The following is a 27199-nucleotide window of genomic DNA, read 5'->3' as shown; positions in this document are numbered from 1 at the left end:
CCCCTCACCTGCTCTGCTGGGGCCACCTGCCTCTCTAGGGGGCCACTGGGGCCTGTCAGAGCCACGAGAAAGGGCTGTGTTGTGAGACCATGCACCCTGCCTTTCTGGCCCCCTCTCCCAGGCCCCATGCATCCTCACCCTAACCTGAGCTATGAAAGCAATGAGACTGTAGCAGGAGTCTAGAAGAGGTGGGTGAGAGAAAGAGAGCAGTGGGGTGGTGGGCGTCTCCAGGAGCACAGGGCAAGGGCAGCAGCTGCACCCTGGCTTGCCCAGGACCAGGTTCTGGGTAGGTGGAGGCGAGCTAGCTCAGCTGGTGTATGTGCACACTGCACCACTGAGGAGCCACCGAGTTACCAGCACCTGGCACGGCCTTCTGCCCTGCTGCTGCCAGCCCAGCCTGGTGGCTCGAGGCCTCCCAGGGCCTCCCTGCCCTCAGCTCACAGGCTTGGCCTCTTCTTGCCAGTGCCTGGGGAGAGCAAGGCCCAAGGCCACTGCCTCCTCTAGCACCAGTAAGGGCAGGCAATTCAAGCAGCTGTGTGTGTGTGTGTGTGTGTGTGTGTGTGTGTGTGTGTGTGTGTGCAAGCCTGAGGTTTAAAACATAGAGTGACAAAAAGCAGGAAAAGATGGAGAGACAGATTCACTCCCCAAGTGGCCCCACTGGGTCTCCAATGTGGACAGTAAGGACCCAGGCACACAGCAGGGAGCGGGATGGGAGCTGGAGCTGCTGGGACTCACACTGGCACTCATTTGCAAGTGGGCGCTATGCGTAGCAGTTTAATGCCCTACACCACAGTGCTGTCCCCTCTCCTTCCTCTTTAAATCCAGTTCAAGCGTTAGGATGACACAGCTCAAAATAGAAACAGGAAATCAAAATACCTAAGCCAGATGAACAAGAAACAGCAAGACTTGCAGAAGCTCTGCGGAGGAATTCAGATGAAGCGACAAGAAGAAACAGAAGTTGATTCATATCTTTCACTTGATGCTGCAACAAATCCCCAACCAGGAAATCCTGTGGGATGATGCAGAACTCCACGTAAGTGACACAGAGAATTCCACTCAAATGCCTTGAAGAAAATCCATATATGGATGCCCTCCTTGAAACACACAGCCCCAGGGGTTGTGCTTGCGCACTGCTGTACTCCCAGCCTGCAGTGTTACATGTTGTAGACTCAAGAGACATTTTGTTTTAATGAACAAATTCTGATGACTTAGGCCTCCTGAGTATAAAGACAGCCACTTCATTCTTTTCCCAAGGCATCTGGCCGTAGGACTAGAAAATGTTTACCTCCCAAGAAACAAGAGTTTATCAGTTAGGGAAACACCACTCAGAAGAAAGCGAGCTCATTGTGATGTGGGATAGATAGAACACGGGGGCCCAGCACGATGGCTAAACTAAGTAATCTTCTTCTTGCAAGTGCTGGGATTCGATATGGGCACAGGTTCAAGTCCTGGCTACTCTACTTCCCATCCAGCTCTCTGCTTGTGGCCTGGGAAAGTGATCGAGGACGGCCCAAAGCCTTGGGACCCTGCGCCCACATGGGAGGGAGACCCAGAAGAAGTTCCTGGCTCCTGGCTTCAGATCAGATCAGCTCTGACCTTTGCAGCCACTTGGGGAGTGAACCAGTGGATGGAAGATCTTTCTGTCTCTTTGCAAAATCTGCCTTTCTGATAAAAATAAATATTTAAAAAAGAATATATATCATAGGAATGCATACATATTACTCACTGTTAAGGAGATAGAAAACTTCAGCATTGAAAGTGGAGAAGAGTAACTGCAGGGACACCTGAGTGCATTCTAAAAGAAATTAATAAAAGCAGTAATAAAGAGTAATCATTAGGGTCCGGCATGGTAGCCTAGTGGCTAAGGTCCTTGCCTTGCATGCACTAGGATTCCATATGAGCACCAGTTCTTGTCCTGGCTGCTATACTTCCCATCCAGCTCCCTGCCTGTGGCCTGGGAAAGTGATCAAGGACGGCCCAAAGCTTTGGGACCCTGCACCCACGTGGGAGACCTGGAAGAAGCTCCTGACTTCCGATGAGCTCAGCTCTGACCTTTGCGGCCATGTGCACGGAAGGTCTTTCTGTCTCTCTCTTTTTCTGGAAAATCTGCCTTTCCACTAACAATAAATAAGTCTTTAAAACAAAAAGAGTAATCATTAGGAAGGCAGCGACTGTAACAACCAGGACACATTATAGCAAGAAACTATACTGATAAAACACAAGAAACACCAACACACATCCCTAAAGAGGACGGACCTCTCTGGACAGAAAGACACTGTCTTCTCACCGACCCTGAAGGGGACGCGACAGAAAGTGAGACATCCCCAGTGAAAATGCTCAGTCCCACCGACACCTAGAGAGTCACCAGCTAATCCAGCCTGGGTATTGCTCTGCCAATGTGAAATCAGTAAGGTTTTCTTCAATTTTTAATCTTTAAAAAATTTTTAAAAATTTTTTTCATGCCACAGCTGCACAGGCTCAGGGATTTCCCTCTCCGACCTTCCGATTCCAGTCTTCATTATTACAATAGTGCCTTCCTCCAGCACCAGTCACAGGCCCATCTTTCTATTTAAGTGTATCGTGACACTGTAGGAACAGACAACGGTAGAAACGTCCAGCATCCTATTAAATCAGTATAAGAACAAATAAATATATTTATTTTACCTGAAAGGCAAAGAGACAGAAAGAAAAGAATTCTCTCAGCTGCTTATTCATCCCCGCCCCCCACCCCCAAATGCCCCAAACAGCCAGGGGGCAGAGGGGAGCCTTGTGCGTGGAACTTCCTGCGGGTCTCCCACGTGGGCGCAGGGACCTGTGTGTGTGGGGGGGCCCCCGCCCCCGCAGCTGCCTCCCGGGGGCACCTCAGAGGTAGAACAGAGACTCACAATGCAGCACCTTGGCAGGGAAGGCAGGTGCCTCGAGGCCACCTCAACCGCTGCTCCAAAGCCTGCCCGCCAATAAGTTTTTAAAATGTTTTTAAAAGTTACTTTGACAAGGGGCCCGGCGTGGTGGTGCAGTGGTTAAAGTCCTCGCCTTGCACACCCGGGATCCCATATGGGCGCCGGTTCTAATCCCGGCAGCCCCACCTCCCATCCAGCTCCCTGCTTGTGGCCCGGGAAAGCAGGACAGCCCAAAGCTCTGGGACCCTGTACCCACGTGGGAGACCCGGAAGAGATTCCTGGCTTCAGATCGGCATAGCATTGGCCGTTGCGGCTCACTTGGGGAGTGAATCATCGGACAGAGGATCTTCCTCTCTGTCTCTCCTCTCTGTATATCCGCCTTTCCAATAAAAAAATAAAATAAATCTTTAAAAAAAAAAAGTTACTTTGACAAGGTGCTGAAAAAGTTGACTTTGCGGCATTCTTTGGTTACTATCAATTGGTACTTTCTTTCTAGTAAAGTTTATTAATTAGGCCATTAATACTTCGTTCCCTTTTTCAGTTGTGGCAATTTACCCCCAAAGAAATAAATGTTGAAGAAGTAAAAACAGTATTGACCTGCAGCAGGAATTCTTCGGACACTGGAGGAGGGGCACCCCCTAGTGGAACGAATCCATATTACTGGAAATTGGCGCTTTGCACCTGCTTTTTGTCTTCCTGCCTCTTACTATATAACCCCTTAACCGCCAACTTTTTAAACTTTACAAGTGAATTTTTTTGTTTTATAAATATCTATTTTTTATTGGAAAGTCATATTTGCAGAGAGAAGGCAAGATGAGAAGAAGATCTTACGTCCACTAGCTCACTCCCCAAGTGGCTGCAGTGGCTGCAGCTAAGCCAATCCGAAGCCAGGAGCCAGCAGCTCTTCCAGGTCTCCCATGTGGATACAGGGTCCCAAGGCTTTGGGCTGGCCTCTATTGCTTTCCCAGGCCACAAGCAGGGAGCTGGATGGGAAATGGAGCAGACAGGACATGCACTAGCACCCATATGGGATCACAGTACATGCAAGGTGAGAACTTAAGCTACCAGGCTGCCATGTTGGGCCCCACAAATGAAGTTTAAAGGACTGGTTTAAAGAGAAGTCTTCCGTCCAATGGCTCACTCTCAAAGGCCCACAGAGGCAGCCAGGAGCCAGCAGCCACGTGTCTCACGTGGCTGACAGGAACCCACAGCTGCAAGCCTTCACCCAGTTCCTCCCAGGGTGTGCATCCGTGGGAAGCTGGATTGGAAGTACCGTGGACAGGACTCCCTTGACCCGGGCACCTGAGTGCAGGAGGCGGGCTCGCAAGCAGCAGCCTGAGCCACCACACCAAACGCCTGCCCCCACCTCACCCACAGGAACAGGAATGTACGTTGAAAAGCCACTTTCAGCGATCCGCATTCTCGACGCCACCCCGCATGCCTAGGACCAGCACTACCCTGACCTGTAACCCCACACAAGGTTTGACTCTTACAGACCCTCCTATAACTACCAAACAACATGCATCTTATATCCCTGCCTTCATTTGCTCAATGTCACTTTAAAAACTCATCCATCCTGTTGCTGAAGGTAGCTCTAGTTCTGAGGGGTTGTTTCTCTTCTTTTAAAGATGTGTTTTGGTTTGTTTGTTTATTTGAAAGGCAGAGTCAGAGAAAAGGAGAGACAGAGCGGGGTCTTCCATCTGCTGGTTCACTCTCCAAACGGCTGCAACTGCTGAGGCAGGGCAGGCTAAAGCCAGGAGCCAGATAAAGGAGTTTCTTGCAGGTGTTCCCCAGGGATGCAGGGGCCCAAGCACTTGGACCATCTTCTGCTGCTTTCCCAGGCACACTATCAGGGAGCAGGGTGGGAAGTGGGGCAGCCAGGACTTGAACAAGAGCCCACAGGGAATGCCAGGGTCACAGGTAGAGGCTTAACCGACTACACCGCAATTCCAGCCCAACTTTTGTTTTGTTTTGTTTTGTTGCTATTACATACCTGTTGTATCAATGTACTATGATTTATTTTTGCAGTCTATGCTTTGCAGTCATTTGGATCTTGCTAATTCTTGGCTATTATCAACCTTGTAACAATCTCGTATGCATCTCGGGGACATGTAACACATTTTTGCTGGACATATACCAGAGTCAAATTTCTACAACACAGAGTATTTCTAGGCTTAATTTTTTCGTTAGATAATATGGGGCAATTTTCCAGTATTGTACCAATTTGCACTCCCTCCAGCAGCGTATGAGTGCCCGCTGACCTACTTTGCGTCACCTTGGCATTGCCAGTCTTATCATTTAACCATGCATATGCTGGTTATTCTGCTGGTTTTAAACTTGCATTCGGGCAGTGCAAATTTGCGAAACAAAGTGACAGTGCGCCCTCTGGTGTGTAAAGTCTGCATTACCTGTGCATTTATCTTCAGTTATACAGGTTTCCACTTTCCAAGGCAAAATTCACGGCCTTCGGGGGATTTTTTTTCCAACTCTTTCCCGTGAAAATTTCTAAAAATAAAAAAGAACATCTTTTATAGATTCATAATTTAACAAGTTGGTAATTTATGTATTTTTATATTTTTATATTACTTTACATTAGTTTATGATTTTTTTTTTTAGATTCTGACTCAAGCCCTTTATCAACTACACGGGTTTGTCCTTGTAGGTTTCCACCTTTCTTAAATCAGGTAGTTTTCAGCTTTACAAAGAGGCCCCGCTCAGGTTCAATTTTGTCATATTCAGGATGTGTCAGTAGATGGCGCCCTAGCCTTGCACCTGCCTGGCAGACGCAGGTCAGAGCTCCACACAATGCTTTCCAAATAAACTGTACTAACAGGAGGTTCAACTGTCAGCCATCGTAAACAGATGAAATTCAGCTGGAACTGGATCTCTTAATGAGAATGATATATTAAGAATTAGGGGAAAGTGTTCAAAATGAATGAAGTAGGAGGCCGTTGCCACAAGCCGGACAAGCCCAGGTGAGCTGCCCTGGGACAGGTGGTGTCCATGGAAACGCCCTCAGGCGGAAGCTGTGGGCCATCCAGCAGAAGGACTAGTGACCGAGACTGACATTGGGATGCTGTTCCAGTGTGTGCTGGAGGCAGGCGCCCTCCCGCCTGGGATCTGGGCACAGGGGAAGGCTCGAGTTGGCCAGGGAATTTTCATCTTTACTCAACTTCCCTTTGCTCATCCCTTCTTTTGGTTTTGCTTCCAATCACTGGATTATGTGATTGCTTAAAGCAGGTCGACTATGCCCAGAAACCCAGTGGGTAAACACACACCCCAATCCCTCCCCAACTCTACTTACATCTGTTCAGGACCGGGCCCCCCCCCACCCCAAGCCAGGTTCCCACTCAGGTGTGGACAAAATCTCCATCCTCTTCTCCCCCCACCGCCAGGCCCACAGCACTCCCTCTCCGTGAGTGAGCTGCCTTTTGCTTAGAAACCAGAGTGTCTCAACTCTAATTCAAGGCCAGGTGCCCAGGGAATAGCCCTGCACAGAAATGGGGGTTCCTCCAAGGGGAACCTGCAGGGGGCACGGGATCTCTAGTTGAGGGATCTAGACCAGGATCCCAACATATTTGGGGTGTGGAGGAAAGTGGCCCCAGCTTTCTCCAGGTTCCACAAACTCCGGACAGGAACCCTAAGCTGGAGAAACAGCCAGGCCCTGGGCTAGTCCAGGGTCCCCGCCTGGGATGACCCATGTCTGGAACAAAGAGCCATGAGTGAGCACGTGGCCACTTTCCACTCCCTGTGGGCCCGGTGCAGGTCCCTCGCAGCCGGAAAGGGATCATTGCTCTGGGGAGACCCCGGCCCTGTCCTGCTCTCATTTGGCTTCCCTGTGATTGGCTGAGCCACCTCAGTCTGAGCAATGTGGCAATTCCAGCCCACCCCGGATGTCACAGCTCCCTGTGGGAGGATGTTACCCCACAGACTTCCTGGCTCTGGGGCTGCAGGCTAAATGCCCAGGGTCCTACAGGGGCAAGCTTGCAAACGGCCCATCTGTGGGGGCGGGAGGGGAGTGCCCAGCTCCTCAAAACGCAGAACTTGCTATCTCATTACATCTTGCAATGCACTGGGTTCTAGACCCAGCCATTCTGACCCAGCTACCCGCTAAGGCACCTGGGAAAGCAGACAAAGACGGCCCTAGTACTTAAGGACCCACACCGCCTGGGGAGCCTGGATGGAGTTCCAGGCTCCAGGCTTGAGTCTGGTCCAGCCCTGGCCACAGTGGCCTTTTTGGGAGTGAAACGGGGTAGAAGATACCTCTTTCTCTGTACCTTTGCCTTTCAAATAAATGTATCTTTAAGGGAAAACACACACACCCCTCAGTGGCTTCCCAGTGCCATAGGGGCATTTTCCCAATCTCATTGATAGGATTAACTGGCAAAGTGAATGTATTCCTGGAACTCTGGAATCTCTTAAGAAATACCTGCTGTTTATGGGGGGGTGGAGGGAGGAAATCCTGCTTTCTCGGGCCCAGCGTGGTAGCCTAGAGGCTAAAGCCCTCCTGTTGCATGCCCAGGATCCCATATGAGCCACTGGTTCATATGCCAGCTGCTCCACTTCCCTTCCAGCTCCCTGCCTGTGGCCTGGGAAAGCAGTCAAGGACGGCTCAAGACCTTGGGACCCTGCACCCATGTGGGAGACCTGGAGGAAGCTCCTGGCTCCTGGCTTCAGATCAATTCAGCTCTGGACATTGTGGCCACTTGAGGAGTGAACCAGCAGATAGAAGATCTGCCTGTCTCTCCTTCTTTCTGTTAAAAAAATTTTTTTTGACTTTCCAATAAAAACAAATAAATCTTAAAAACAAAACAAAATCTTCTTTCTGAAACACCAGGAATGATCTTGGAGTTTTTAGAATTCCCGGGAAGGACAGTTACCTTCGAGGCACGCTGTTTACCGTCTGCACTGAAGTGCTAGGATTGGAATCCTGAGCTTTTTTACCATGAATCTTTATTGAAGTAACTGGATCAGAATCCTAAACATTTTAAATTTTTTTTACCTACTTTATGTCACAAAATAACCCTTCATTATGTATTTTCCCAATATCGTACAGCTAATGCTTTTCCCATAGATACTTGCTATAAAAACCCCACACGTATTTTGTTCAAGGAGCTTCTTGTTCATGACAAGAGGTTGCCCCCAGACTGGAATTTAAAATCATTTCACTCACCTTGAACGTAAAATTAAAATCATTTCACCAGCCTTGGAGTCTTGCTCAGTTTCACTGAACCCCAACACCACATAGTCCTTTCTGAACTAGTTCCTCCATTTCATGGACAGCCACTTTACCTGAACACTTACCACGTGCAAGGTCTTGCGACGGGAACCAGGTTCCTGCAGTGACTGCAGCGCACAGACACGCTGCAAATACCCACACGGGTGACGACCTTACGATCAATGCAGGAAACGGAATTTTCCCCATCAGCCACTCACGGTTTCTGCAGCTGGCCTAGCTCAGGCTGTGCCCCCTCCCTGACAGGCCTCCACCTCCCCGGGGGGCCTCCGCACGTGGGTTCAAGGCTCTCTCCCCACTTCCTGGAGGCAGCTCCTCTCACCTCCTGCTTTTCAAGGACACAGCTCCACTTCCTCCCCAGCCCCCTGGATTTTTCTTTTTCTTTTTTAAAAGATGTACTTATTTTTATTGAAAGGCAGAGTTACAGAGACAGAGAGGAAGATCTTCCGTCAGTTGGTTCACTCCCCAAGTGACCACAAAGGCTAGAGCTGAGTCAATCTGAAGCCAGGAACCAGGAACTTCTTCTAGGTCTCCCACGCGGGTGCAGGCTCCCAAGGCTTTGGGCCGTCCTCGACTGCTTTCCCAGGCCACAAGCAGGGAGCTGGATGGGAAGCGGGGCTGCTGGGTTTAGAACCGGCACCCATATGGGATCCTGGTGCATCCAGGGTGAGGACTTCAGCCACTAAGCTATCGCTGCGGGCCCCCTGTTAATATTCCTGGGGGAAAAGCAGCAGCAGGCAATCCCAAGACTGGAATTCCAGGCTCCTGGCTTCAGCCTGGCCCAGCATGGCCTCATGGGGTGTGACCCAGTGGACGGAAGGTCTGGGTGTGTATGTGCGGGACAAACATCCATATGTTTGCCTTTCAAATCTTTAAGAAACTGGCTATAAGATACTTGGCACTGATTCTCACAGTCAGAGAGGGCGGTAGCTGGCGTTGAAGTACAGAGCGCTTTGCTGGACTTCCGTGAACCCCAGGGCCTTGGCATGGCCGGGACTAACCGTGTGGAGGCCGGGCACTTGGGGATGTCCCTGGGCTCCCGGCCTACTCCCACCGAGCCATGCCACCCACTCAGCCGACCTACCTCGGATGCCCGGGCCAGAAGGGGCAGCCTGGGCGGAGGGGCCGCAGGCCTGGCTCGGGTCGGGCCCTCGCACCCTCGCCTGCGGTCGGCGCCTCGCGCCCCGCGCCTGCGCAGCCTCCGTGAAACCCGGAAGGGCCGCGGGGGACGCGCCGGGACCCAGAGCGCGCGGAGGCCGCAGGGAATGAGCGCTGGGGCCTGGCATGGGAGAGGGCGCCCCGGCACCCAGGGGACGGAGCTCTGCCTCAGTGTCCCTCCTGGGCCTGGCCCTGTGGGCCCAGCCCTTCCTGGGGTGTTCGTTTCCGTCCCTCAGACACCCTTCACTGGGACACTGGGACGTGGGGTGTCTGAACCCTGTGCGCTGCCCGAGCCCATCCAGTGAGCCTTGAGCTGTGGTAACCACCGCTTGAAGCCCATCAGACCCCTCTTCCAGGGTCAGACTTGACTGCAGGTGGGCTCAGACTTGGAGCTGAGCGGTGGGCTTCTAGACACCAACGTCTCCTCCTCCGGGAACAAGCCCGGTGCTGGGCGTGTGTGGCTGATTTCCGCCCCTTTGGGGACCAGGAGGAGATGCGGGGTTTGTCAGGGTTTGTTTTTCTCCTGGCTCTGCAGACGCCCCCACCCTGAGAGGCTGACTTCCCTTCCAGGAGAAAACTTTGCCCTGCCTGTGAGAGTCCCCACCCAGGGCAGCTTATCTCGGAGCCCCACGCTGCCCCCCTGAACTTCCTCCTTCCGTGGAATTCACCCGCGCCCTCCCACAGCCCGAGGTCCTGGGTGGGTGGGGGTGGAGGATTAGATGCCTCAGGTGTTAGAGTAGGAAAGGGCAGAGCCGTGACTTGAACAAGCACAAAGAGGCGATCCTGCCTGTCGCTGTGCGCTGGACGCCCCTGCCCTGCCCTGCCCTGCCCGTTTGTCTTAGACTGCCCCAACGTTTCCCGCTTGGCTCTGTGCCTGGAAGCCACATCTGCAGCGAATGAGACTAGCTGGGATCATGGCCACACACACCCCCTCACTCATCTGCTCCTTCCAACCCAGACGCAGGGCTCCATGGATCCTGGCAGACCACTCGCAGGCAGGGACTCTAAGGGAGGACTCCACGAGGCCAGGAGTGGCCAGCAGGAAGGAAGCCAGCTCAGATGTGCTCTGTTTCACCTTCGGCCTTGCAGACAAGTCCGGGCTCCCTAACCGGTTTGCTTAAATCCCATCTTCTTGCTCCGGCACTCAGGCCTCTCCCTGTTGCCTGACTCTCAGCTCCTCAAGGAGACCCACGGGTGCTTTCCCTGCGAATGTCTGTAACCTAGCACGCAGCGGGCAGCATCAGCCGCAGGAACGGTCAGTAAGAACATGGATGCGTGGACTGCAGACTGACACCAGAACCAGACAGGACACAGGGCTGACAGCTACACAAGGGTTCCCTGCAGCATTTATTGAAGGGATTTTTTTCTTCAAGTATTCGCCAAGGGCTGCTGCGTGCACAGCACCGTGTGCACAAAGGCCTGAGGCCAATGGGGACACTGCCTCCAAGGGGCGCAGGGGGAAGGCACAGAAGGGCACTCTAAGGAAACAGCCAGTGCCTCCTGACCACTGCCACTCAGCGTTGGTGATGGTGTTCCATATGCAGCCCCTCTGTCATGGCTGCATCATACATATCACATCATGTGACATACATATCACATCATGTGACAGATGAGGAGTAGCAGACAGTGCCCAGAGCTCCCCCGCCCAGGCACATTGCCTAAGTGTATTGGTGAGCGGCAGGGAAGCCCAAGAGGGGCATCTGAGATGTGCCTGGTGGGAGGAGAGCCAGTGTTTCCGCAGCAGGTGGCACATCCTGTGCTACAGAAGGTCTGAGATAAGACACTTAAGAGTTGAAAGTGATTGTGTATCAGGAGAGAGAGGAAGGAAGAGGCTTCAGTTTGCTCTTTCCTCACTAAGTAAGTGCCCACGGTGACCCTGGATGGAGCGCAAGCTGGGAGCACAGGCTCCCATACCGGGGCTGGACCCAGCCACTAGCCGCTGCTTCCCTCTGGGCAGGAGGCTGTCATGGGGAGCTGTAGCCCTGAGGATGGGGAGGCATCCTAACGGGCAGCACTGCTGGGCCCACACACGCCCCCATGTTCTTAGTGGCCCCTGTGCTGCCCCTCACAGGGGTCCCCACCCAGCCAGTCTGCTGTCCCTGGTCCAGGGTGCAGTCTAAGTCCACGAGGTCCTGCCAGGTCCCCCAGGCTAAGGACCACTGCTCTAAGTGAGGGTGGTAGGCACGGAGACCCTCCTGCAACTTGATGCTCTCTGGAACCCATTTGAGGCTCCCATGGGGTTACAGAGCTTTCCTGTCCCCTGGTGAGATGGGGGAGGAGTGGGGGGGGGAGGGAGTGGGCCGGCTGGCCTGGGCGGGGCTAAAGCTTCCTCCCTCAGTTTGCCTGGAGTTGCCACCAAGGATAATGTCTTGCTGGAGATTTCCAGGGCAGCACCCATCTTCCCAATGTGTGGGTGCCAGTTCAAGAGCCTCCAGGACCCAGAGCGTCTGTGGGAGGCCTCGGCCGGCATGGACTGGGTTTCCCCTTGGCAGGCCCAGGCAGTGACTCAGAGACAAACACTAAAAGGAGCTGGTGACCTCAGCTCTCTCCGGCGGGGAGTGTGACCGTGTCCCATGCCCCCATCAGAGCCTAGACAGTCACGGCGTGGCGGGACAGGGCTTGGCCACAGGGTGTACGTGCCGGAACACAGGAAGACACTGACCATCCCCAAGCCTCCTGCTCCTCACAGGCGTGCTGTGCTGGATGTAGACAGTCACTAAATATATTAGTTGAATACGAGAATACTTGAGAATAGTCTTGTCCTTCCCTATGTCCGAGTTCAATTGTGATATGATTCTTTGCAATAGAGTTTGTCCCTGCCTCGGACCATAGTGCCTGGTCCAAGTCCTAGCTCCTCCGCTTCTCATCCAGCTCCCTGCTAATGTGCACCTTTTGGAGGCAGCAGGTGGTATTACAAGTGTCTGCATCCCAGCCCCTCACAGGGGAGACCTGGATGGAGCACTGGGCTCCTGCCTTCAGCATGGCCCAGCCCCAGCAGTTGTAAGCATCTGGGAAGTGAGTCAGCAGATGGCAGACCTCTGTCTGTCTCTGTGCCTCTGCCTTTCAGATAAACACAAAAATAAATCTAAAAATTTAAAAAGGTGACTGGGGCACGGTGAGCACTGAAGCACAGCAGCTGGTCCAGTGGTCTCCCCAAGGATCGCTAGTGCAAGGGGTAAGCCCCTGCCTTGAGGTCCCCTGAAAACTCTCAGGTTAAGCATTCCTTTCCAGAGGAAAGAAGAGGTTTTGGTTTTATGCAAAGCATCTGGAACTGACCTCACTGTGGTGGGCAGCCGAGTATTTTCTTTCTTTTTTTTTTTTAAAGATTTATTTTTATTATTTTCTATTGGAAAGGCGGATATACAGAGAGGAGAGACAGAGAGGAAGATCTTCCCTCCGATGATTCACTCCCCAAGTGAGCGCAACGGCAATGCTATGCCGATCCGAAGCCAGGAGCCTCTTCCGGGTCTCCCATGCGGGTGCAGGGTCCCAAAGCTTTGGGCTGTCCTCGACTGCTTTCCTGGGCCACAGGCAGGGAGCTGGAAGGGAAGCGGGGCTGCTGGGATTAGAACCGGCCCCCTATGGGATCCCGGGCGTGCTAGGCGAGGACCTTAACCACTTGCGCCACCGTGCCGGGCACTAGCTGAGTATTTTCAACAAGCATGGAGGAGGTTGAGCCAGCTCTCTAGCTGCCCCGCACAGCAGAGGTCTGGAGCCAGATCCCTCCAGGCCCTTCCTTCCTCAGCCTTCTCAGCACCTCCAAGCCCGAGGGTCTGCAGGGACCTGTCCACAAGGTCAGTGCAGGTGAAGGTGTGGGGAGACCTGGAGTGAGCCTAAGGACAAGTCGGATGAAGTACGCAGGCCATGCTGGCCATGGCCTTTTAGGATGGGGTGATGGCTCCACCAGTCCTTTGCCACTGAAGCTGCCCTTGTTGGCTTCCAAGTTCTCTGTGCACGACAGCAGATGGTTCCACACAGGCTGTCACACTCTGCTTCCAGCTCTCTGCTCAGTTCTGTTTTCTCTTTCTTGACCTCACTGGCACCCTTTCTGTCTCAACTCTCCCAATAAATAGCAGAAAGAAGGAAAGGAGGAGGAGGAGAGGGAGAAGGAGACCTCCCATCTGTGGGTTTGCTCCCCAATGAATGGCTGGGGCTGAGTCAAACTAAAGCCAGGATCCAGGAGCTTCTTCCTGGTCTCCCACGTGGCTGCCCTAGCACTTGGACCAGGAAGCACCTGGGTACTTCCCCAAGTGCACCAGAAGGGAGCTGGACTGGAAGTGGAGCAGCTGAACTGGAACCCAGCACCTGTCTGGGATGCTGGCATCACCGTACGATGGTGGCTTTACCTACCTACTACACCACAGCGCCGATCCTTCAGCCCAGTTTTCAAAGGTTGAGTTCAAGAGCCTTGGCAGCACCAGCCTCCCTTTGTCAGAAACACAGATACTCGGATCTCATCCCATGCGAGCGGAATGAGAAGCAGGGCGCGGCCATCACGGGCTAGCATGCTTTGCAGAGACTCAGATGAATTGCTCCAGGCTAAGTTCTGGCCTACCGGAGGAACACACCAGACCATTCATGTGGCCGCTCAGCTCTGCCTTGGTGACCCCGGGCGCTTTCCTGGTGAAGTGAATACTCACCTATGCATTGAGTCAACACGGACAACTTCTGGCTCGTTGGTTACCACCTGTGCCAGGGAGCGTGTATTTCCTGTGGTAACTCTTGCAACCTGCTCAGCCCCGTTCTGTGGGCGGCAGTACTTGTGTCTCTTAGATATGAGGTTGCTCGGTGTCCACATTCTGCTCTTATAACCAGAAGAAACACATGCGTTGCCAGGGCAAGATGAAGCCCAAGCCCTGGCCCTGATGGTCTTGCTGGTGTGTTTCTTACCATGTTTAGCAACCTTTTCTGTTTTAACAAAAACAGCAAAGTAAGTGTTACATATGGGGTTCGAGGGCACCACACACAGTGGGGAGAAAACATACCAGCCATTAGTGTACCTTAAAGGGAGTGAGCAGGGCCCGACACAGTAGCCAAGTGGCCAGATTCCTCACATTGTACACCCAGGATCCCATATGGGCACTGGTTCTAATCCTGGCAGCTCTGCTTCCCATCTAGCTCCCTGCTTGTGTCCTGGGAGAGCAGTTGAGGACGGCCCAAAGCTTTGGGACCCTTTACCCACATGGGAGACTCGGAAGACGCTCCTGGTTCCTGGCTTCAGATTGACTCAGCTCCGGCCATTGCGGTCCCTTGTGGAGTGAGTCATTGAACAGAAGATCTTTCTCTCTGTCTCTCCTCCTCTCTGTATATCTGACTTTGTAATAAAAATAAATAAATCTTTTTTTAAAAGATTTATTTTTATTATCTTTTATTGGAAAGGCGGATATACAGAGAGGAGAGACAGAGAGGAAAGATCTTCCGTCTGATGATCCACTCCCCAAGTGAGCGCAACGGGCCGATACTATGCCGATCCGAAGCCAGGAGCCTCTTCTAGGTCTCCCACGCGGGTGCAGGGTCCCAAAGCTTTGGGCTGTCCTCGACTGCTTTCCCAGGCCACAGGCAGGGAGCTGGATGGGAAGCAGGGCTGCTGGGATTAGAACCAGCGCCCATATGGGATCCCAGGCGTGCTAGGCGAGGACCTTAACCACTTGCGCCACCGCGCCGGGCCCAAAAATAAATAAATCTTAAAAAAAAAAAAAGTAAATGGTGCCAGAGATCTTTCTAGAATGCTTTGCACAATGGTTTCACAGACACATATGATTATCAAGATTCTTCCTTGCACTGAACTATTAAGATCTGTTCATTGATTGTAGCTGAGTACATGACAGCTTAAAATAATAATTTAGGAGCCAGAGCTGTGGCACAGAAAGTTAAGTACCACTTGGCGGAGCTGGCATCTCAGGGCAGTGCTAGTCTGAGTCCTGGTTGCTCCACTTCATATCCAGCTCCTGGGAAAGCAGCAGGGGACCCAGAGTTAGACCAGGACGGAACTGTGGCTCCTGGCTTCAACCTGTCCCACCCAGCTGTAATGGCCATTTGGGGAATAAGCCATCAGAGGAAAGATCTCTCTTTTTTCCTCTGGCTCTCTTTCTGTTACTCTCAAATACATCTTAAAAGCAATGGTTTAAAAAGAAAATGGTGTCCCTTTGAAAAAATGGATTCAGATTTAAGACATGCTTAGGGATTGCTTCGGTGACGTGATCTCCAAACACGAAGCAGACTGTGGTGATGTTTGCCATGTGATGTTACTCCATTTCCCAAAGCCATTTCTCATTTATTCCGAGGAGGAGAATTAAGATAAGCCAAGGCCTTGCAAATCATGTCACCTTGCCTAAGGCCCTACAGCCTTAGCACACACAAATAAACAGTATCCACACTATGGTTACAAGCCTACACAAAAGGAAAAATCACATTTCTTACTTGATGTGTATATAGGAAAACAGAGGCTGATTTAAAAAAAAACTACTTCCTTTTGTGCAATATTTTGTGACATGAATGTAAGCCCCACCCCCTGAAGAAGCAAATTGATGTCAACATGTCTGTAAGAGTTACAGTAAACCTAAGTGGGAGGGAAGTTCCTTAATTTTAGCCTTACTTTCATATGAAAACTAAATGTGTGCATAGACAAATGATGTAGTAAAAACACTATCAACATGAAAACACAGCCCTCAATACTTTTTTTAAAATATATGAGTTTTTTTTTAAAAGATTCATTTTTATTAGAAAGTCAGATATACAGAGAGGAGGAAAAACAGAGAGGAAGATCTTCCGTTCAATGATTCACTCCCTAAGCGGCCTCAATGGCCAGAGCTGAGCCTATCTGAAGCCAGGAACCTCCCCCAGGTCTTCCATGCGGGTGCAGGGTCCCAAGGCTTTGGGCCGTCCTTGGCTGCTTTCCCAGGCCACAAGCAAGGAGCTGGATGGGAAGTGGAGTTGCCGGGATTGGAATTAGTGCCTACATGGGATCGTGGGAGTGCAAGGCAAGGACTTTAGCCACTAGGCTACCATGCTGGGCCCACAGCCCTCAATTTTTAAAGAGCAATTACATAATTACCCAAGTCCAATTTCTATGCATCTGAGAGACAGTATAACATAATCAGCTGTAAAATTCCTTTTCTGTTGCTATCTTAGACTTATGAACTCAACTTCACTCCTCTTCCTTACTCAAACCACACACCATGGCTTGTAAAAGTGACTATATGTATGACATGCTATGCAGATTCAATGAGTTAGTGATGGACGTTTGTTTCTGGGAGTTGCTTATAGTATACATAGATCTTAAAACGACCTTCAAAACATTATAGAAAATTCCTATTATGCAAATCTATGCATTAAATTTGGCAATTTTTGTACCAAAATAAACATAATGGGGCTGACGTTATGCTGCAGTAGCTTAAGTCACTGTCTGTGAAACCCAATAGCTGATCTGGGCTCAGGTTCAAGTCCTGGCTGCTCCACTTCTGATTTAGCTCCCTGCTAGTACGCCTGGGAAGCCAGCAGAAGATGGCGTAGAGCTTGGGCCCTTACGACCCACATGGAAGACCTGGATGCAGCTCCAAGTTCCTGATTCGGTCTAGCCCAGTCCCAACTGTCATAACCACTAGAGTGAACCAGGGGACAGAAGACCACTCTCTTTCTCTGTCCCTCTCCCCCCTCAGCTCCGTAATTCTGCCTTTCAATTAAGTAAATCTCTAGAAAAACAAACTTAACTTGTTTTTTTAAAAACCTTCTTCTATATCATTATTTTTATTCTTTCTGTCTCCTTGGGATAGGAGATTGTGTGTGTGCGTGCATTTCCAGAGGTTCTTATCTTCAGCTGGTGTCTGTGTAGGTGAGCGTGCATGTGATATGCATTTACTGCAGGCGTGTGTGTGTGTGTGTGTGTGTGTGTGTGTGTGTGTGTGTGTTCCCTTGGTTTCTAGGGAAACAGAGGCGGGCCAGGAATTCCCAGAGGGAGAGAAACGGGAATTTCAAGCAGGCTATGTCCCCACCTCTGGAGGAATCTGATCTGAAACACATTAAGAGCTTTTTACTATATAATCATTTCTCAAACACCTTCTTAAAAACAGAGAAAGGAAACCTCATTGAACTAGTCCGTGCTCAGCACTGTGTTATTCCACTGCCATTGTCTTCTACTACGATCTCCACAAGTACCCCAAGCCATACAAATCAGCCTAAGTTAACAGACAAGGGGTCCAGGCTTTTCCAAGGACACGTGACAATGGCGGAGCGGGGAGAACTCAAAGGCCTTCCATTTCCGTGTCCACCACCAAGTCGCAACTGAAATGTGTGGGAATTTCTCCTGGAAAATGACCCAATTTGTGGTGACCTGGGACGTGGACTTAGCATTCCCACTTGGAAAAGTCACTTCATGTTTCACATGTCTGCAAATGGACAATGACAGATGTTTGCTTAAGGCTGGAGCCATAAAGTTGAAAGGTCTCTGGGCTTTGGTTTAGTTGTGGAGCAGAAAGACTCTCTATAGACGAGGAGAGGTGGGTCCTCGTCCCTGGCCTCCACTACCTGCTGGGGCTTCCCTTGCCTTCGCCAGGCCCCTTCAATGCTGCCCTCGGCTCAGTCTCCCTTTTCCTGGACACGCCCTGGTCTCACCACACTTCATCCTGATGCTACTTAGATAGCTCCAAAGCCTGACTTAATCTACCTTTTCCCCATCCCTTGTCTTTCCCTTTGGGTTCCTATCTTGGCATCACCAGCCCCAAGTTACGCAGGTGAAACAGCTGGGAGTCATTCTGGACAGCCCCCAGCTGTACTAACCAAACCTTGAGAGCTCCCCACTGCCTTCTCCTCATTCCCTCTGCCATTGCTCTGGTTCATCATGGCCCCTGCCACCTGTGCCCTGGACCCTGGCAGTAACTGAGCTCCACCCTCCGATCAAAGGTCCTTTCGCTGTGCAGCTCCCATCTCCAGTTGTCATAGCCGACTTTCCTCAAGGTAAACACGTAATTTTATGTCAAAAGTCTCATGGGAAAAATGGAATAAAAAACCTAGGGGCAGGCAGTTGGCACAGCAGCTCCAACGTTGTTGGGAGGGGCCAGCGTTGGTGGTGCACTGGGTTAAGGTGCTGAGCTGGCACCTCATTATGGAGTCCTTGGTTCCAGTCCCAGCTGTCCCACTTCCGATCCAGCTCCCGGCTAACGTGTCTAGCTAGGAAGGTAGTGGAAGGTGGCCAAGTGAAGTTCCAGGCCCCTGTCTTTGGCCTGACTCAGGCCCTGCTGCTGTGCCCATTTCGGGGGATGGGAGACCTCTATTACTCTTTCAAATACATAAGTTGTTTTTTTAAAAGATTGTTGGGACAGCTATATCCGTATCAAGGGACTTGGGTGTGGTATCAGTTTTGCTTCTGATTCCAGCTTCCTCTGAGGACGCAGGTGTTGTGTCAAAGTAGCTAGGTTTCTGCCGTGCGTGAGGGAGACCGTGATGGGATTTCAGGATGCTGGCTTCGACCTGGCCAAGCCCCGTCTGTCGTAGGCATTTGGGAAGTAGACCAGTGGATGGAAGCTCTCCATGTCTGCCTCTCGAATACATTAAAGTAAAAATTTTTAATCATTAAAACGATTTGAAAATAAACTGAAACACATGCATAGTTTTCTTTTTCATCTGTGTTTCCACAAACTTCTGCAGCCCTCTGATCCATGCCTCCTCACGGTCTGCCTTTTAGTCATTGTTTTGTTAAGAAATTAGCCTGATTGGTCATGCGGGGATCCACCTGCCTCAGGAAGCTTTGCTTTGTGTGGAGGGCTCAGCCCTCCCTGCTCTAAGGCTTTGATATTGTTTTGATTTACTCATGGGTGTGTCCCACTTTCCAAGACTGCCCGTAAATGTTTAATCAGTGTACAACTTCTTAGATATTAAAGTTACATGGAAAAGTATCTGATTTTAAAAGTCATAAAATGGGCCTGATGCAGTAGCCTAGCGACTAAAGTCCCCACCTCGAATGTGTCAGCATCCTATATGGTCACCGGTTCTAATCCCGGTGGCCCCACTTCCCATCCAGCTCCCTGCTTGTGACCTGGGAAAGCAGTTGAGGATGGCCCAAAGTCTTGGGACCCTGCACCCATGTGGAAGTCTTGTAGGAGGTTTCTGGCTCCTGGCTTTGGATTGGCACAGCTCCAGCTGTTGCAGCTGCTTGGGGAGTGAATCATCAGATGGAAGATCTTCCTCTCTATCCCTCCTCTGTATATCTGACCTTGCAATAAAAACAAAAAGATCTTGGGTCCGGCACAGTGGCCTAGTGGTTAAAGCCCTCAACTTGAACGCCCTGGGATCCCATATGGGTGCTGGTTCTAATCCTGGTGGCCCTGGCAAAGCAGTCAGTGATGGCCCAAAGCCTTGGGTCCCTGCACCCGCATGGGAGACCTGGAGGAGGTTCCTGCCTTCTGGCTTCAGATCGGCTCAACACTGGCCGTGTGGTCACTTGGGGAGTGAATCATCATATGAAAGATGTTCCTCTCTGTCTTACCTCCTCTCTGTATATCTGACTTTGCAATAAAAATAAATCTTTTTAAAAAAGATTTTAGTGGAGAAATGTGATATATGCAAACTTATTTTCAAAGCATTCAATTTTATAAGAGATTTATACAGAGAGCTACAGAATTTGTGGCAAAATGGTAATAAAAAGTGTGAATACTTTTGCTAACATTTTGATTTTTCTGCATATTTGTTTTATTTCATTTTATATTTTTATAGATTTTATAATTTTTTAAAGATTTATTTTTATTAGAAAGGCAGATATACAGAGAGGAGAGACAGAGAGGAAGATCCTCCATCCAATTATTCACTCCAAGTGGCTGTAATGGCCACAGCTGAATCAATCTGAAGCCAGGAGCCAGGAGCTTCCTCCAGATCTCCCATGTGGGTACAGGGTCCCAAGGCTTTGGGCTGTCCTCGACTGCTTTCCCAGGCCACAAGCAAGGAGCCGGATGGGAAGCAGGGCTGCTGGTGCCCATATGGGATCTTGGTGTGTGCAAGATGAGGACTTTAGTCACGTGGCTACCACGCTGGGCCCTATATTTAACTTTTAAAAATATTTATTTGTATTTGAAAGGCAGAGTTACAGAGAGAGAAGGAGAGATAGGCAGAGAGATCTTCCATCCATTGGTTCACTCCCTAAATGGCCACAGTGGCTGGAGCTGGGCCTGTCTGAAGCCAAGAGCCAGGAGCTTCATCAAGGTCTCCCCCCATGGACCATCTGCTGCTTTGGCAAGGAGTTCAATCAGAAGTGGAGGGGCTCAAACTAATGTTCCTTTGGGATATCAGTTGCTGTAGGTCAAGGCTTAGTGTGCTACACTACAGTGGCAATCCCAATATTCGACATTAAAAAAAAATAATAAAGCATTTGAGAAAAGAACGCAATCACAAAATAAATCCTTGTAAGTAAAATCTTTCAAAAGTTAAGCAACCGTGATTCATAAAATGACATCCCAAAGTGAAGGTCTCAGAAACAAGGCTGTACTCTGCCCCTCCCTTGTTTATGACCCCCTATACCCCCTAAGCCACCCCTAAAAGCATGGGCACAGAAGCAAGACTTTCCCTAATGCCAGAACAAGCAATAAAAGCATTACTCTAATTTTCACCCCACCCACTCCCACTTTTCTGTGCAAGAGTTGGCCATAAAGAAATTCTCCAACCTGTCTTGTTGATGATGGGTCATAAGATTCCCCATTCCAGAAAAGGTCCTGCCCTAGACAGGGAAGAAAAGCATGTCGCATAGAGAGACCAACAAGAATCTCAACAGACAGGCCCGGCTGGGTTTTGCCCTCAGCCTGTTACTATTAGCTCATCTTCCTGTCACATTTCTACAGGGCTGCCTAACCTTCGTCCAACCTAAGCATAAGAATGGATACTTGGGCTGGGGCCGTGGCGTAGCAGGCTAAGTCTCTGCTTGTGATGCCACTATCCCACACAGACACTGGGTCCAGATCCCAGTTGCTCCACTTTGATCCCATGGCCAAATGTATGTAAGATCTCTCACGGTCCTCCACTCTGTACCTCTGCCTTTCAAAGTGAAAAAAAAAAAATACTTAGTCCCTGGATCTTTGTTTCTTTAATCCAGAGTCTCCTGGATTTCACAAAATCATGTTCACATCTATTATGCTTTTTCTCCTGCTAACCTCCCCCACCCTTTTTTTTTTAATCGGGAATGTCAACCGTGACCCTTCACATGGGCAGCCAAGGGCTCGCCCCCTCTCCCAGCCCCAGGGTGCGCACTGCTCTGGAACCCTCCCCCTCCCAAATGCACCAAAACGCTCCTTCCATCGCCATGTCTGCCCCATTAAGCTGCTGCATGTCAGTCTTTTTTTTTTTAAAATAGGGAGGCATAGTTATCCTTTCCTCCAAAAAGCACTTATAATTTGTTCTTTTGGTGGTCACTCAGCTATTTCCTTGATGACATTCTACTGTTGGAAGCTTAAACCAGTAAAAGGAAAAAAAAAAAAAAAAGCGATCCCAATGTTACATGGAATTGTTTGTGAGATCAGATACCAGATTTTTATCTGGGGAAATTGAGGTGATAAGGAAATAGCAAAGGTTAGGGGAGGAGCCCAGACTTAATCCTTCCAAGATTGCCTAATCTCTAGCAAGAGTCAGTTACTGTTCACTGCTGTAAAGTTGACAAGAACTTCGCATTTGTGTTTCAGACAATATAGAAAAAAATATTTTATTTTTTAACCTAAAAGTGTTCATGAAGTTAAGTATATAAGAGAACTGAAACTACACAGCCACACCTGGCTGTCTGTACTAACGTTATTCATGAATAAACAGCCAATAAGTAGAAACCACCCAATTGCCATCAACTTAGGAATGGAGAACCAATATGTGGTACAGCTACCCTGTGCTATACTAAGTATCTCATCAGGAAAAGTACAAAGCACTGACCACATGGTGTGTGTGAGTGGCTGTTTAAAAACTGATGTGACGTCAAGGGAGCACACGCAAAAGCCACATGCTGTGTGGTTCCTTCGACAGTCCAAGGTAATCCACAGACACTAGGTTTGTTAGGTTTGCCTTGAGCTGGGAGCAGAGAGGTCTGAGTGGGGGAAGTGCCTGCTGGTGCGTGTGGCATTCTTTCAGGAGTGAGGAAAATGTTCTGGAATCAGGTGGAAATTCTTAAACAACTTCGTGCATATACTAAAATTACTAAGTTGTGCAATGTCAATGAGTAAACACCACAACACGTGTTCATAGCATAGATCTTAATTTTCAAAAGGAGCTAATGAAAAACATGAAATCAAGCAGAATGTTGCTTAAGAACAGTCCAGGGTGCCCAAGGGGCGTGCTGGGTGTGATGGCACCTTCAGTCTCCGAGTCACCATGGGCCAGCGTGAAGAGGAACCCCCGACCCAGCAGGGCATTGACCATCTTCGCCCCCAACCGTCCAAACACACCCCACAGCAGGTGTGGGCTTCTTCCTGATGAGATACTTAGGCGTGAGGCTGCTGTCAGCTGACCCCAGTCTCTATTCACCAAGGAGTCCCAGCATCACCTCCCAGGCAACCCAACCCCCGCCACTCCTGCTTCATCTTCCTCACTGTACTTACCGACTTCGTTTTGAATTCCTCCAGACTGTGGCTTTGTTCATGACTTCACTGTGAAGGGCGGCTGCTCAGTACGTGTCCGTGGATGGGTGAACTTGCAAGAAAAGCTCACACAGAAACCTGTACTAGGAACCATTTCCATTTCGTGCTTCATAATGTATATTTTTCCTCCCATAAAAAGATTTCCTCTGCCATTTACATACATGCAACCATTGCAAAATCTTGCACAAATGTTGTTTTATTATAGGCATCTCATGTACAAATCTATACATTTCAGAAAAAGAAAAAAACATCCTGGCATCAGAAACACACAAATTCCAATATGCAAAATTCAAAATTTACAATAATAAACACCAAAACTTATGTTTGGACTATGTAGTTAGGACTGAGCTACCTTTAATTCTTTATCCAGAGTCCAGAAAAAATGGAGGCAAACCCTAAAAATGTAGCAGAAGCACTTCCGCACACTGCCACCCATAATCAAGTCTGTGCGGAAATGTTTCCACTAGATTCATAGAGTACTCTTTGCAAGAAGAGGTGACGACTGCTCATTTGGTTGCCTTGCGGACCTTTTGCAACTCTTCAATGGGCTTCCACTGTTGGTTGATTGTCACAAGCTTTAAGAAAATGGAAACAAAAACATGAAGGATCTGTGTTTCCTCCTCATACCCCTTGGGGATTTGTCCCTGTACCCCTTTGGGGAAAAAACATCTTGTAGAGTTTGCAGTCAAAAAACAAACAAAAACAGGAAACAAAAACACCACCCCAGCTCTAGAACACACAATAGCGGTAACAGCCAGCTTGGTTCTACCACCATGCTAGCCCTCCCAAAAGCCTTCGCTTTTTAAAGTGCTAAGAGAGTGGAGACAAGGGTCCTACACATTTGCCCTGCTCTCAGCAGAAACTCTGAAGGTCTTTAAAGTCTGACAAGGTATTCCATGAGCCCTGAGTCCTAAAACATGCACTCTTAGCAAAGGCTTAGCACATAATAGGCTGTTGCTAAAACTTCCTCCCTGTAATTGGTCAGTGAAGATATAGCTGGCCTAAGTTCCACGATAAAGGACACGCAACCATCTGTGGACAGTTCTTGATGCCCACTGGCCTCACCTTCAAAGGGCCCCTGTTTGTCCCCCCAAGCTTTCTATTCCCCCTCGGTGCTGGGGGTAGCTTTCAGGACCCTAACGTCCTTCTCTGGGTGAGACTGCCATCGGAGAGTCAGCATGACAGGAAAAGCAAGGCTCTCCTGCTGGACCCGGGTAAGCTCAGTGCTGGCGACTTGCCAGACACTTCCAATGTCAAAGGGCAACCCTCTGCAACAGTGAGCAGATTGTGAATTCATTTCACTTGGAGAGAAGGCCACACCTGTTTCCAGGAGCAACCCTCTGCTACAGTGAGCAGATTATGAATTCATTTCACTCGCAGAGAAGGCCACTCCTGTTTCCAGGAGGTCCTCTCCTGACCAGATCAGCCTTACTTTAACTTTTGATAAGTGATGGATGAGGTGTTCCAGTGGCAATAAGGGTGTGTATTTCAGCGCTAACTATGGCACGGGTGCTGTGCTAAAGGGTTCTGCGTACTTTTCCTTACTTCTCTTTATCCGAGGTAGAGCTGTATTATTGGGCCCATCTCATAGACTCAGAAAGCTTTGCAGAGGTTCATTGTCTCCAGTTACCCAGGATAACATCAAGGATTGAACTTCTCCAAAGCAGTCCCTTGGACATCACATTTAGTGGTAACCTGCACATCTAAGGTATTCAACCTAAGTTACTGACAAAGCTGCTAAGGTTTGGGCTAAACAGAAATCGCTTAGTTTGCATCTAGTAATACCTTTTGAGGTACAGTTGGATCCACAGACTCCCAGGGTTCTGGATTTCTTTTCCGATCAATGCTAAAAGTAAAAGAAAGTACACTGAACATTACCTCGCTTAAACCAACGCTTTCAATGTTAGAGACAGACTCGGTCTTCACACATAAGCATCCATCCGTAAGACATCTACTAGAAACCATCAGCAGTTGTCAAAAGTGACAGAAGAGTCCTTAAGGGAGCTGCACAGTTTGACTCACACATCAAAAATTAATCCCTCAGGGGCGTGGTATGGTAGCCTAGCAGCTAAAGTCCTTGACTTGCCACAGGATCCTATATGGGTGCCAGATTATGCCCCAGCTGCTCCACTTCCCACTCAGCTGTGGTCTGGGAAAGCAGTCGAGGATGGCCTAGAGCCGTGGGTACCGGCACCTGCATGGGAGATCCAGAAAAAGGTCTTGACTCCTGGCTTCAGATCAGCTGTGCTCTGGCCATTGTGGCCACTTGGAGAGTGAATGAAGAGATGGAAGATCTTCCTCTCTGTCTCTCCTCCTCTCTGTATATCTGACTTTCCAATAAAAATACACAAATCTTTAAAAAAAAAAAAAAGAAGAAATTAATTCCTCAAGTCTGATACATTAGCCTAGTGGCTAAAGTCCTTGCCTTGCATGCATTGGGATCTCATATGAGCACCAGTTCATAACCTGGCTGTTTAATTTCCCTTCCAGCTCCCTGCCTGCAGCCTGGGAAAGCAGTAGAGGACAGCCCAGAGCCTTGGGACCCTGCACCCATGTGGGAGACCCAGAAGAAGCTCCTGTTTCCTGGCTTCGGATTGGCTCAGTTCTGGCCATTGAGGCCACCTGGGGAGTGAACCAGCAGTTTAAAGTTCTTGCTATCTCTCCTCTGTGTAAATCTGACTTTCCAATAAAAATAAATCTTGAAAAGAAAGAAAGAAAGAGATGAATCCCTATGTAGGACAGAGGTCTATATTCCTACTGTGGGACTAGACTAATCTCCACAAATAGGCAGCAATGAAGGTGGAAGCCAGTCAGGACAAGCCGCCATGTCCTCCTCCTGGGTTCTAGGCGGGGCCAGGGGCTCGGCTGCAGCTTGGAGGAGCTGAACTCTGTCTTCTCCAGCCAGCACTCCTCCAGGTCAATTTCAAGTTTCTCTGTTTCTCCCATTCCAAGGTACGTGGTGTGTCACCATCTTACATACAGCATACATACAGCAAAGTAGATATTCCTCTATCCCAGAAGTGCTATATATTTATAGCTTTCCCTTCTTATATCTAAAATTCAAGAGTGGCTCCTGGCAGACGACTGAATTCTACCACACTGGGAAACAGCATTCTAACAAGTTGACATTTTAACACTTAATTAAAATGATGATTTAGATTTGCTAATATATATCCTTCTCCTTCCTCTCCTCCCAGCTCCCAAATTTAAGAATTTCACATTTTGAAACTTAAAAAACAACAACAACAAGCCACACTTTACACAGAGGGGGAGCAGGGCAGGGCCAATGGATGCCAAGCTATGCAGACACAAGCAACAAGCTAATCCTAATATTGCCCATGGTTTCACAGTCTCCTGATAGAAGGGTGCTTCTGAGCTCTGACCCCGAGTTCACAGTCATCCTTATCCTAAGGCCCCCACCATCACCCACCAAGCCTACTTACATCACATCGCTTTTCTGCAAGGAATACACAGCAAAGGATGAGGCTCCGACCGCCGCAAAGCTTATAAAAGTCACTAAAGGAATAAGCTGACAGACACAAGGTTAGTAAGGGGAGCATTTCTGGAATATTACAGAGCAGCCAGTGCATTTTCGCACTCGCTTCCAAACGCCCAGCCTCTTTTCATCTTTCACAAGGGACACTTTCAGTCAAGAGGTGTAAGGGCTTTCAAAACTTACTTCCTTCTTCTTCATCAGAAGTTGGAAAAGGCCCATGACGACTTCAGCGTAGGATGTGCAATCTAGAATTTAAAAACAAGATAGTGACAAAAACCTTGGGCCGTAGAGACCCATCCTGGCGAGTCCCTAAACCGTCCCCCATATTCCGAACTCCACCATGAGGCAGCTCAGCCGCGCCCGAGCCTGGACACCCCTCACCTGGCGGGAGGACGGGGCGGCGCGAGGGAAGCCGACGCTGAAACCGAACCTGCCCTCCGCATCTTATATACCGACCGCAACCGCCGCGGAAGGGCCGGACCTGGGTGTTCTGGTCACGCGGCCCGGGGCGCCCGGTGTGCGGGACCTGGACTCGCCTTCCCTGGGACGCGGGCGCCCCCTGCCGCTCGCCGTCGGTCGCTCCTGGCTGCGCGGGGCACCTGCTATGGTCCTAGACGATGCTTTGGGTGTGGGAGGTGGAAGCTAAAAAGGGGGAGCGCTGATGGCCAAGTCTAAAAAAGATACACCCTAGAAAAAAGATACACCCTTCAAAAGGGAGGCCCTTGGCGGGGGTGGGGAGCCGTTACCAGTGTTGACCCTGCACTCTGGATGGTCCCGAGTGAGGCTTCCAGATGCACACGTGCCAACAGAATTA

General features: G+C 49.8%; 1 protein-coding gene and 1 long non-coding RNA gene across 4 annotated transcripts in view; both read right to left on the bottom strand.

Annotated features, from left to right (window-relative positions):
• LOC121149425 overlaps positions 1-14388 on the bottom strand; it is a 69576-nt gene extending 55188 nt beyond the window's left edge. Inside the window, exons 1-3 of one of the 3 annotated variants that reach the window (XR_005882651.1) lie at positions 13935-14388; positions 5309-5405; positions 877-1009 (exon numbers count right to left, since the gene is read on the bottom strand). This is a non-coding gene — a long non-coding RNA (uncharacterized LOC121149425). Of the gene's footprint in view, positions 1-876; positions 1010-5308; positions 5406-9220; positions 9728-13934 lie in introns of those variants that run through there. The other 2 variants (XR_005882650.1, XR_005882652.1) reach the window with 2 other exon arrangements.
• An 8681-nt stretch (positions 14389-23069) lies between these two features.
• Positions 23070-26847, bottom strand: CUNH15orf48 (chromosome unknown C15orf48 homolog). The gene is made up of 5 exons (XM_040969592.1): positions 26767-26847; positions 26569-26630; positions 26333-26418; positions 24675-24735; positions 23070-23464 (listed from the first exon to the last, which is right to left on the bottom strand). The coding sequence occupies exons 2-5, from the start codon at positions 26602-26604 to the stop codon at positions 23396-23398; spliced, it is 252 nt and encodes an 83-aa protein (XP_040825526.1). The 5' UTR covers positions 26605-26630; positions 26767-26847; the 3' UTR covers positions 23070-23395.
• Between the last annotated feature and the right edge of the window lie 352 nt (positions 26848-27199).

Source organism: Ochotona curzoniae, unplaced genomic scaffold (genome assembly GCF_017591425.1).
Source record: "Ochotona curzoniae isolate NIBS_2020 unplaced genomic scaffold, NIBS_Ocur_1.0 scaffold_4701, whole genome shotgun sequence".
In the NCBI taxonomy this organism is placed as follows: Eukaryota; Metazoa; Chordata; class Mammalia; order Lagomorpha; family Ochotonidae; genus Ochotona; species Ochotona curzoniae.
This window is presented reverse-complemented; position numbering and strand designations above follow the sequence as displayed.

Coding starts and splice junctions, on each gene's coding strand:
- CUNH15orf48 (XM_040969592.1), bottom strand. CDS start 26,604: ATGGGCCTTTTCCAACTTCTGATGAAGAAGAAGGAA. Junction 26,419..26,568: donor TTCTGATGAAGAAGAAGGAA/GTAAGTTTTGAA, acceptor TGTGTCTGTCAG/CTTATTCCTTTAGTGACTTT. Junction 23,465..24,674: donor ATCCAACTGTACCTCAAAAG/GTATTACTAGAT, acceptor ATTTTCTTAAAG/CTTGTGACAATCAACCAACA.